Source organism: Phaethon aethereus, assembly GCF_964289735.1.
Source record: "Phaethon aethereus genome assembly, chromosome: Z".
NCBI lineage: Eukaryota > Metazoa > Chordata > Aves > Phaethontiformes > Phaethontidae > Phaethon > Phaethon aethereus.
The window spans coordinates 24,275,900-24,288,779 of record NC_138577.1 but is presented as its reverse complement, the minus strand read 5'-3'; the positions used below and the strand labels follow the sequence as shown (position 1 = coordinate 24,288,779).

The following is a 12,880-nucleotide window of genomic DNA, read 5'->3' as shown; positions in this document are numbered from 1 at the left end:
ACTCGAGGTCGACCTCTAGGGTTTTGGAGTCGAGGATATAGGGGATCTGAGTCCCGCTATACTCCAACTGAAAAGGAGATATTGGCGGCATATGAAGGAGTTCGAGCTGCCTCAGAAGTGGTTGGTACTGAAGCACAGCTCCTCCTGGCACCCCGACTGCCGGTGCTGGGCTGGATGTTCAAAGGGAGGGTCCCCTCTACGCATCATGCGACTGATGCTACGTGGAGTAAGTGGGTCGCACTTATTACACAGCGGGCTCGAATAGGAAATCTTAATCGCCCGGGAATCTTGGAAGTGATCATGGACTGGCCAGAAGGCAAAGATTTTGGAATATCACCGGAAGAGGAGGTGGCGCGTGCTGAAGAGGCTCCACCATATAATGAACTGCCAGAGAACGAAAGGCAATATGCCCTGTTTACTGATGGGTCCTGTCGTATTGTAGGCAAACATCGAAGGTGGAAAGCTGCTGTATGGAGCCCTATACGACGAGTTGCAGAAGTGGCTGAAGGACAAGGTGAATCAAGTCAGTTTGCGGAGGTGAAAGCCATCCAGCTGGCTTTAGATATTGCTGAACGAGAAAAATGGCCAGTACTCTATCTTTATACTGACTCATGGATGGTAGCAAATGCTCTATGGGGGTGGCTGCAGCAATGGAAGCAGAGCAACTGGCAACGCAGAGGCAAGCCCATCTGGGCTGCTGAATTGTGGCAAGATATTGCTGCCCGACTAGAGAATCTCGTCATAAAAGTACGTCACGTAGATGCTCACGTACCCAAGAGTCGGGCCACCGAAGAACATCAAAACAACCATCAGGTGGATCAGGCTGCTAAGATTGAAGTGGCTCAGGTGGATCTGGACTGGCAACATAAGGGTGAATTATTTATAGCTCGGTGGGCCCATGACACCTCAGGCCATCAGGGAAGAGATGCAACATATAGATGGGCTCGGGATCGAGGGGTGGACCTGACCATGGATGCTATTGCACAGGTTATCCATGAATGTGAGACGTGTGCTGCGATCAAACAAGCCAAGCGGTTAAAGCCTCTCTGGTATGAAGGACGATGGTTGAAATATAAATATGGGGAGGCCTGGCAGATTGACTATATCACACTTCCACAAACTCGCCAAGGCAAGCGCTATGTGCTTACCATGGTGGAAGCAACCACCGGATGGCTGGAAACATACCCTGTGCCCCATGCCACCGCCCGGAACACTATCCTGGGCCTTGAAAAGCAAGTCTTATGGCGACATGGCACCCCCGAAAGAATTGAGTCAGACAATGGGACTCATTTCCGAAACAACCTCATAGACACCTGGGCCAAAGAGCACGGCATTGAGTGGGTGTATCATATCCCCTATCATGCACCAGCTTCCGGAAAAATTGAACGATACAACGGACTGTTAAAGACTACACTGAGAGCAATGGGTGACGGGACATTCAAAAATTGGGATAAACATTTAGCCAAAGCCACCTGGTTAGTCAACACTAGGGGATCTACTAATAGAGCCGGCCCTGCCCAATCAAAACTTCTACGTACTGTAGAAGGGGATAAAGTCCCTGTGGTGCATGTGAGAAACATGCTGGGGAAGACAGTCTGGGTTACTCCTGCATTAGGAAAAGGCAAACCCATTCGTGGGATTGCCTTTGCCCAGGGACCTGGGTGCACTTGGTGGGTAATGCGGAAGGATGGGGAAGTCCGATGTGTACCTCAAGGAGACTTGATTTTGGGTGAAAACAGTCAATGATTTGAATTGTATTATGTTAATTGTTCAGAATGACATTACTACTATGGCTGCTATCTACCATATCAATGGTATTATAGTAAGAATCACCCAGACTGATGAAGAATGAGCTTCACTGAAACCAAGCAACGTGCAGCAGTGATGAAACCAGAACTGGCTTCAGCAGCTTGCGCCCAACAAATCCCTCGAGATCGACATCTTCGACCTGCAGATCATGGACATGGACCGTGCCAGATGACAATCCAACACCACATACCATCTCCCCTGCCCTGAGAGACTGCTATGATGGATGAAGCCCAGAGTCATGGACTGACTGAACTCCATAGACATTTTAAGTGATGGCCCATGGACTAAGAGAGTGATATCTGTGTGTATATATTAAAGGACAGGAAGAGTAATAATGAATAATTGGAATGTATTGAAAAGTATAGGACCTGAGCATGACGTAAATGGTATGGAATAAGGGGTGGATACTGTCCTGGTTTCAGCCAGGATAGAGCTGGTTTTCCTCACAGAAGCTAGTGTGAGACTGTGTTTTGGATTTGGGATGAGGAACTGTTGATAATGTGCTGATGTTTTGGGTTGTTGCTGAGCCGTCAAGGACAGTCCAGCTTCTTGTGCTGGCCTGCCAGCGAGCAGGCTGGGGGTGCATGGGGAGCTGGGAGGGGACACAGCCGGGACAGCTGACCCAGACTGGCCAAAGAGATATTCCCTACCATACGACGTCATGCCCAGTACATAAACTGGAGTTGGCCGGGGGGGCGGAAATCGCTGCTCGGGGACGGGCTGTCGATCACGGGGTGGTGAGCAATTTCTGTATTGGGCATCACTTGTTCTTATACATTCCTTTGTTGGTATTATCATTATTGTTCCCTTCTTTCTTTCTGTCCTATTAAACTGTGTTTATCTCAACCCACGAGGTTTTTCCTAATTCTCTCCCCCGTCCCGCTGTGGGAGGGAGAGTGAGCGAGCGGCTGCGTGGTGCTTAGTTGCCGGCTGGGGCTAAACCACGACAGTCCTGCCCAAGGAAGTGGTTGAGTTGCCATCCCTGGAGGTATTTAAAAGACATATAAATGTGGCACTTCAGGACATGGTTTAGGGGTGGACTTGGCAGGGTTAGGTTAATGGCTGGACTCAATGATCTTAAGAGTCTTTACCAACCTAAATGATCGTATGATTCTAAAAGGTTGAAACTCATTTATCTGACTGCAGATTACCAACGACTTCCTTTTAGATACAATGTTGGTCAACACAGCTACTAATGTTACATGGCAAAATCTGTGACAATAAATTATCCAGATTTCTTAATTTCTGAGAACTGTAAGACACTAAGTGAACTAAACAAGCTTAGCTAAATAAACAACTATAGGCAAATGAAACCTAATGCCGATAAATGCAAGCAATATATTCTGGATAGGAAAAGTTCCCTGCAGCATACAAATATACTAAGGAAAAAAAAAAAATCTACAAAAAACTACAGAAAAGCAATGGTCTGAGAATCACTATATTCACCTCTATTCTGAGTTATTACTGTCACTTAGTGCACTTAGAAGCTACAGTCACTAATAAAGGCAAGGTGATAAAAAGAGGAGATATTCAAGTATAGCTGAAGAAAATCATAAGCCCAGATAAATTCTCAAAAGAAAAACAACAAAAATAACAGAAAGCGCTACAAATAGATTACATAACAAAGCAGGCAGCTCAGAGCTATTATCTCTGTTTCATATAACATATGAACAAAACAGAAGAGAATGTCAGAAAAGCTAGGAACTTTAAGAAGTGATGAAATAAAGTATTTTTCTCCTATATGGTACATAAAAATATTGCAGAAACCATTGCAAAAGGACATAATAGGTATCAGAGGTCATGCAGTAGAAAGGTAATGATAAAAATGGTAACAATAAAAGGGTTGGGATTCTAAATAAACAAGATGACCCACTATTAGTCAATGCCAACAACACCTTTGAGAGACATTACGCCTAACAGTTATGATTTAAAGAAACTTTTGACACTAATCTGAATTTAAATGAAAATTTAAAGAACAGCCAAAGTGAAACTTGTTGCGGTGGCCCATATCTTGGCCTGTGATGTAAAAACGTCTCATCTTCCAGAAAGTGTACAGCCAAAATAGAAATTCCACATTCCTGGGAGCTGAATGGAGAGCAACAGTGAAACAAATAGGCCTATACTGCAGAATCAAGTCTGAACCACACATAACAATTGTTAAGAAGAGACCAACACTCCTAATGTTGGTGGGGAAATACAGGAAACCAGCACAAGCTCTTTCACATAGACTCTAGAGTCACTAAAGGAGGTTCAATTCCAAGATTACAAAACCAAAAACCCCCAAAACACAAACAAATTTGCCTAAAGAACTGCTTTTACTAAACAAGCCCCTGGAAATGAACTACTTAATTGCTTAACATCAGCCCCGTTTCATTTTACACATACATATACACACACATATATAGACACACAGAGAACATGTAGGCATGTTGAAAGAACTGTAGGAGATACTGACAACATTTATGTGATTCTGACCCCTTACCTGGACAAGATGGATCAGGGTGGTTAGAATGGCACATCGTAGCATATTGTGCTCCTCACTCTGTTTCCAAAGTAGTGGTAAATACTGAACCAAACATCCTACATACGGCTGTATCTGAGGTTCAGAACACAAATTTGCTGCTTAATGAGTGAAAGAACACCAATAATTTATGCCAAGCACAATTTCTGAAATATTCAAGAGCTGCTTTTGACTCAGTAGAAATACAGAGTTTGCTTTAATTTACTCATCTTTCCTCTTCTTAAAACACCATATTCCATACCCCATGACTGAAGTGACTTCTGACTGCACAGTAGTTTGAACAGAACATATTACTTATGGTAACATTTGTGCATGGCAATCAAACTTAAAGTAGTAAACAGACACAAAAAACACTTAATTGGATAACCAGAGATATTTTCATGTTAATACAGTCTTCACTTAAACAGCATTCCTAAAAATGGCATTTTTAAGAAAACAGTTCTGGTAAAAAAAAAAAGTTTTTAAAAAAAAAAGCTGAATAACCTCTGAAGTTACCCATGCTTTGAGCAGGGGTTGGACTACATAACCTTAGGTTTGTAGGTAAATTTAGGTTTGTCCCAGCCTAAATTTTTTCTATGATGCTCAACAATACTAAAAGGTTAATCTACTTGTTTTCTAAAGTATTTAATTAGGAATTAACCTAAGCAGACTCAAAGGTTCTTTCTCAACTTGTTTTTTCTGCTGTTTCTCTAGCTGATCTGAAATACAGGAAAATCTGCTGTCATGTTGACTTTTCCTACAAGGGACAATTAGGAAAGCTTCGTTTTGCTCTTAGACAGGATTACTTGTAGGAAGAGAAGATAAGCTCAATACCATATATTATCACTTAATACAGTAATAACTAAAAAGACATCAGTCAACAATTCATTTTTTAATTATGAAAAAACATCTTCAATTTCTTTATGTATAAGCTGAAGAATACACTTTAACACTAAGCAGGAAGTACTGAAAATTCGTAATGTGAACTTGAAACTTTTCACACAGTTAAGGAGATTGCTGTATAGGCAATCATGATCCATTTCAGGGCCAATGGGAGATTACAAATCTAACTGCACAGTTCCTATGAGTGTAAAGCATTTTGTCCCCCAAAATGTCTCTTAATATGTAAGATTTAATAAAATACTAGTTCAGATAAGGAGACAATTAGAATAAATTGCTATTTAAAAGAATTGTAAGAAATGCAGTAAGATAAGCAGTGAAAGATTTTCTGTACTCTAAAAAAATACATAGTAAATTAAGAAAAGTAGTAACTGGTCAAGAACATTTTATACAAAATAAATGAGAACTGAAGTGAAAAGAGAATCAAGTGATGCAAATGAAGGCATCTACTATAACAATAAGTAGTCGAATTGATGACATTTTTCTACTATCTTTGCTTAAGCCAAAAACATCAACTCTTCCTCTGTGCTTTTAGTCCAAAGCTAACAGTGAAATCTATTAAAAAAATACCTGCATATTGACTCTTTCAATCACACAAGACAGAACATGAAGAACATGCATTTTGGTGTCACATTGTGTTACTTCCTGAAGTAGCTGAAAGAGCAGTGTAAACATGGATTCCAGATACTAAAAGAAAAATAAAAAACTTCAGATTAGACCATCAAAAATACAATTGGTGATATAAATTGGTGATTTTCCTGTACACTTACAACTCTAAGACATATATGAACTTTGAAAGACACAAAGTGTGCAAAATGTTACTCTCTCATTTGGAAAAATGTACACTAGCCAATCACTGCCTAAACAAGATAAAAAATTTCAGATATGCTTTTACATAACAGTTCAAACGTAATCAGTGTGAACACACATTATTTTCATGTTTTGCTAAGTGTAAACATGACTTCACAGATAAAATAGTGTAAAGTTGAAGGCCATCTCTCCAAAAGGAGCAGTTCATTAGAATCAAAGCAAAGGTATAGTCTTCCAGCTTTTGGGTCAGTGAATAAAATTTAGATATTGAATGGAAAAGACATCTTCAACAATTCCAATCTTTACAGCGTAGATGCACTCTGAATTTTTATTTTGTTTGTTCTCAAGAGATTTGCAATTAACATGGAAGTCATAATCAAATGAGAAGAAAAAACACCTGCTAAATTTGAGTAATCAAAATAAATGTAATTATAGCTAACATTTCATTGTTTACTTAATGACAACAGTAATGACCACTGTAAACAACACAAATATAGAAGACCATGAAAGTCTATGTTTAAGATGCTATTTTAACCACACACTTATATTCAATATTTGCGTGAAAGAGCATGTTGGAAAGTAGGGTGTGAAACAGGCATACTGGAAAGCCACATTGGTGTGGAGACTTATTTGTTACAGACAGCATTCATATTGTCTTAGCTTGAAGAAATTTACCATCTGGTAACATATAGTGTATATATAGTACTAAACACAATCCTAGGAAGTTGTAATAGTCCTAATACTAAAGGGTTTTGAAATGTTTGTCTGTATATTGCACATTAGCAACTTTAACAGCAGCAGTATGAGTCTTTACATGTTTTGGCCTATGAAGACAAAAAAAATACATACACACACTGATTACTAAATAGCATGGTTTAAAATGAAATTGAAAAATATTTTTTTTACTGCTTTCCCCTATGTATCTATCTGGTCATCAGAACATGCTCATATAAGTGCTCTTACTGGTAAAAACTGGTCAGTTCTGAACTCGAAGTCATCTACAGGTAAACAATCATTAAGGAAACATAATACAAATTGCAGATGGGTATAAGACACAAATAAGAAAATATTTCATGGATACACAAAAATTATAATGGGAAGAATTTGGTATTAAGTTTAATATTATTTTCCAGTAACTCTGAATTAAGAACTAATGAAGTATCTTTGCCTATAAAAGGATATTTAACTTCAGTGTCGTAGCTGTTTCAATACGGACCTGAAAAGCAAAAGTCAAGAAGCATGATATATACATCCATTAAACATTTTGATTATCGACATAATATCTGACAATATCAAACAAGTTGCTGTTTTGGCAATTGAATCATTCTGTGTGTTCTGTCATCCTCTAAAAAATGTAGTTAGTTCAACTCAAACACTTTCACTTGCTTTCATTTTAGTATACTTTACAGTTTATTTGGCATTGTAAAATAGTATCACCTGGCGAAACTACTCAGGCAAAACCTTACGAAGGTCAGGAAAGAATTAAACAAGAAGATATCTAACCTGTGATAGAAACTCTTGCAATACAGGAGGAGTTTAACTTGGGATTACTTCATGGCTTGCTGTCACCCAAAAGCATAAAATCAACTAAACTCAACAAGTGAGTTCTTCCCTGCTAGATGTTCTGATGCTCAGAAAGCATTAACTGAAGACAGTAACAACACTGACACAAAAACACATCCTGCTTCATGATTCCAGACATCTTTAGCAGAAATAACTATTATGACTTCTGGTTACGAATATTTAACTAACAAACTAGCTAGGTTTATTGGGTTTATTTGTTGGCTTCCCAAACAACACAAACCAAAAAGGTGTGTTTGTTTAAAAATTTTTAAAAAGGAGAAACCATTGCAAAACCAGCTTCTCAACTCAACCTCACTTGCTGGTAAACTGGAATTGTAGCTTAAAACCACAGAATTGTACTCAATCAGCTTGGCAACCAATGCCATTCATCATGTTCTATTAGCAGGTAGCTATGTTGATGCTTAAATAATACTGTGTACTGCACAGACTAGTGACAGAATAACTCTATTTACACAAAGCATTCATTTCTTATAAATTATTTATCTCAAGACACTTCACAACTTTCTTCTTACAAAAAACAGACTGTTGCTATTGCCATTCATTTTCCCACCAAAGTCATCACCTAGTGAACATCTCTTAAGGGCTCGTTTCATGTCTTTGACTTTATTGTTCAACATCTCCACAATTAAACACTCCCGCAACTTCCTAACAGATTACATTTTGCAAGACACAACAGACTTGAAGGTGTGATGTTATGAGGTTCTCAATCAAGTTTACGTAAGGTATGGTATTTATATTTCTCCTGTGCTTATAGAACACGTTTAATCCAAAACATTACTTACTTATACTTACCACTAAGTCCTGGTCTTGAAGCAAGTTACGAATTGCCTCATATAACATAGGTCTCAAGTCTGATTTGAATTTTACGGAAATCCACTGTCCAATCAGCCAAATAACTCGTCGGCGTATTGGTTTATATCTTTAAAAGTGGGGGAAAAAAAATTGTACTCTTTAACTCATTATACTTGCTGTTTCAGAACACTTTGATGAAAAAGAAATCTAAGGATCACTAGGAAAACATTACTCCCCAGAACAATTATTAAAAGATTGAGTTTGCCAAGACCAACTTTAGAACTTTAATGCAGACATCTTTTTCATGAAAATTCTTCACTAAAAGGCTTAGGAAACACCAACTTAGTCTGGAAAAGGTAACTTTCATCCTAAATGACTGAATCTTGAAGGCCTCACTAGAGATATATTTTATTCAACATAGACCACACCAGTATAAGAAACTAAAAATAAATCTTACGTTTATTACTGCTGGCATCTACCGCTTTCACCATACTTCCCAGCAATTTCCTTGACATTGCTTTTATGCTCAAAATTTTAGGTCACATACAATTTAAAAATGCAAACTTAAGTACTGCATTACAGCAACTGACAGAGTATTTCATATCAGCAGTCTAAAACTATTCTCAGAAAAAAACTGACCTCATCTAATCTTGCACCATTGCTGCAAGAAGGACACAAACCAACCTATAAACAGCTTTAGAGTCAATGGAAAGAAGTAAGAACCAGAAAAACAATGAGCTGAATTGACTAACATAATGATTGAGAAAAGCATTCTGTAGATTTGCTATTGTTCTCCACCAATTGTAAAAGCCTATCAGGAAGAGTAGCTCTGATTTAAATGTTTAACTTATACATGTATAAAGTTAGGCAAGATGAACCCTAATCACAGAAGTTTAAGTAAGAAATTGTTTTGCCTTGTTATCCTAAATGTATTTTTCATTTGATGAACCTCTGCCTTGTAAGCCATGAAGAAAGCAATTTAAACTGAAGTTACTGAGGCTTCTTCACATTTAATAAAAGTGATTTTTTTAACCATTCCCATAACCATGAGATAATTACCAAAGCACACCTTCAGAGGACATGAATATTCTGAAAGTAGCAGCTATACAGCAGTTCGTTAGACTGGAATGCAAAGCTAATAATGAATAACATTCCTGTGTTGCTTGAGAGTGACTGAGTGGCAGTGAAGTATGAACAACCCATGATGAAGTATGACTTACACAAGATGTTGCCGTACTAACACGTCCTCCTATTTATTCAAGAAGCTGTGATGATACAACTTTTTCTATTCTTAGAATGCTCATGCTGATACATAACCTTCTAAAAATGAGAATATGAAAATACTAAGAGGTTTTTCTTGAGATTAGTGCTGGATAGTTTTCAAACCACTATCACATAAAGAGAACTTGAAAATCACATAAGTACATAATTGATTTTCAGCCCTGGTGATACCTGTTGTACAATCCATACATCCTACCTGCATCTTTATATTCTTTCTCTCTGCCAGAGAAAAGATAGCATGCTTTTGGGGTTGTTTTTTTGCGGGTTTTTGGCGGGGGGGGGGGGGGGGGGGGAAGTGGTGTTTGTTTTGTTTGTTTTTTTTTTTTTTAAAAGGACTTAAACTTCCAAGAAATTCTTCTGCTTATAGGCACTCATTTTTGAGGTCCTACCTTTTCCATGTTCACTGTTTCTGGGAAAAGCTCACCTCTTAGAACATCATTAGCTAAGATGCACAGACTGACTAAGTATAAGCAGAGCCTGCTGGATCTAAACCTCACACGGGAAAAGTGACCATATTCCAAACTAAGGCAGCTTCTGTTGCAATAGTCATAGGATGGTAGTCTGGACAGCATTCAGACATTCAAATCAAAAGTATCTTACTTGATACCAAAGTACTAAGTCTCACACTGACACTTTCTCTCTCAGCAGGAAAAGTTATTTTACGATTAAATTATTGCAAAAGATTGTATTTAGTAAACTATTATCATGTTAGGGAGAAATTTCTCCTTACTCAGTACAAAACTAAATATTACGGCAAGTGATAAATTTGGCAATGCAATGTTTCTAAAAATCTTTAAGAACATTTTTTCTTTTATCCCATATTTCTCCTACTGTTATGGTCATGGTTGACAGCCTTAGTATCAACAGACAATGAAACATTCAGACGACAAAAACCAGCAATCTCTACAGTCACTGCTGACAACACATAGGTTTGTGTTCCCAAACATGAACCAGTTTGAAGAAGTGTGCTAATTACCATGGGACATTCTGTAGGACAGCAGATGATACCCTCCAATCTGCTTTATCTGAACATTCGAACTACTAACACTATCTCCCTTATTGCTGTGGCAGTCTCAAATGATGCTGGCAGTAGAAGCAGTTAAAGAAACAAGGCTTCACACTTCTGGATGACTTCTACTGCAAGCTTCTGTCCCAAAAGGAATTTCATCTTGGGATATCACAAATGCCAACCAAATGGTTAGATCAGGTGTCTTCCCTACTTCCCTACTGTAAATACAAATACATCAACCGCAGAAGACTTCTGTCCATTTTACTTATGCTATACAGGTGGAGAGCATAAAAATGCCAAAGCCAGCATGTGCTACAAATACCATAGCAGTGTTATTCAGAAATCGGTGCTGGTGCGGCACAACAACAAGGGATCAATCATACATAAAAGATCTCCCATTTTTTCCCGCTCTTCTGACATTTAGCCTAACCATTAGACTGCTTGGCCATTGGTAGATAGCAAGGTGAAGTTGAGAACATATGAAAAAAAAAAACAAAACTAATGAGAAGATGAATAAAATATTAGGAGACACCAGCTAAACAACTGTGGCAATTATTCTGTAACTCTGAAGTAAGGTTATACACGCAGAAGTAAAAAAATAATTACTTTTTTTAAAGTACATTGTAATGAAAAGAAACATATTAATATTTCTAAGTTTAGCAAGATCTTCCACTCTACATGAAATTGAACTGTATTTGTAAAGAAAGTGTTTATAACTGGCATTTGGCAATAAAAAAAGCTGGCTGGCAACATTATGGAAAATTATTTACAATTTATAGTAGCTCCTAAGGCTGTTAGCAAACAAATTAGTTTACATTTCAGCTAACAATTACATCTGGTAAGATGAATTTCAAATGTAGAAAAAAAAGTTCTTCAAATGACACTAGGATAATTTCCAATGACTCTGATGAGAGAAATAGGACATACTTATTCAGAGTCAAAGTGTGAGTGGGAAATCATCTGATGAGGATTAGCACATACAAGAGTAGTCATTGTCCTTCCCTGGAGGGAAGAGTGACAGTTTGAGGAACAAGGAGGAACACGATCTTCTAGTCAATTGTAGAGATGGACAGATCAGTATGTACTGAGATGCCAAAACCTATCTTTCAAAATACCCTATGGTATCTGCCAAACAAAATAAAGGTACTCATGTGAAGGCCATCCAAGTGAAGAGGACCTTGGTGAGAAGGAAAACCCACAACAGACTGGCTGTATCATACTCTTTATGAACCAGCCTGTGATCATTTACACTTTACAACACAATCCAAATCCTTACTTCTCCACTTTACTGCTGGCAAAATTAACTGAAGAGTGCTACAGGGGGCTTGTATTTAAACTAGTAGAGAAGAATGAATCACTATTTTTGCTAAGCTACAGTTTTACAGAGATTATTTCCACACATATCAGTTGGACTCTGCTGCCTAAAGGGCTCTGGGATCTCAGGAGGCCTAAATACCTTTCTTTGAACAAGCAAAAGTGGTTGTCCTGAAAAAGTTTAGTCAACTCAAATATATGCAAGAGGACAGACTTATGTTTTTACAGAACCCTGGAAATACCCACCACAGAGTAATTTACACATAAACAGAAACTGTCAGGAATACTGTCTCTTCTGTGACAGTATCAGTTATCTACATGTATTTCATACCTCTGCTCATTTAGTGGATATGTCTGAGTACTTTTTAAGTCTGCAATTATTAGATATTATATCTTACCAGATTTGTATCAACAGTTCCTATTTAAAGGAAGGCATAACAAACCAAGGTGTTTACCTGTTATGAGCAACCTGTAGTTCCGTCAATAGTTGATTTTTAAACCACTGATCAAAATCCACACTATCAAATAGTTCATAAGCAGCCAGTCCAACCGCATTATACACTGGGGAAAAACAATAGTTATGGTTTGCTTAAATGTTTATTTTTTAATACTAAATAATCAAACTAATTTAAGTTTCAAAAAACACTTTTTATAACCTGAACATAATACAGAAAATAAAACTAAAGCATATCTTTCTAAAGAAAGATTACCAGACGATGGCGAAGCGAACTCTGGAGAAATTTTAGTAAAATAAAGGTATTACAGAAGAAAATTCAGACTCTTGAAAACAGTTAAAAGCTGTAAGAGCAATGAAGATCTTAATCTAACATCGAGAATGGTTCCATCAGAGGCTTTAGACAACTCTTTCCTTTTGTCATACA

The 12,880-nt window shown here is 37.8% G+C and overlaps 1 protein-coding gene across 1 annotated transcript in view; it reads right to left on the bottom strand.

Moving 5' to 3' along the window:
- IPO11 (importin 11) overlaps positions 1 to 12,880 on the bottom strand; it is a gene marked incomplete at both ends in the record, with an annotated part of 102,462 nt that overhangs the window by 60,608 nt on the left and 28,974 nt on the right. The window contains 6 exons of the mRNA XM_082013205.1: positions 4,292 to 4,405; positions 5,780 to 5,896; positions 6,983 to 7,017; positions 7,196 to 7,235; positions 8,396 to 8,522; positions 12,455 to 12,560. Coding sequence (XP_081869331.1) covers positions 4,292 to 4,405; positions 5,780 to 5,896; positions 6,983 to 7,017; positions 7,196 to 7,235; positions 8,396 to 8,522; positions 12,455 to 12,560 — 539 coding nt within the window. The remainder of the gene's footprint in view (positions 1 to 4,291; positions 4,406 to 5,779; positions 5,897 to 6,982; positions 7,018 to 7,195; positions 7,236 to 8,395; positions 8,523 to 12,454; positions 12,561 to 12,880) is intronic.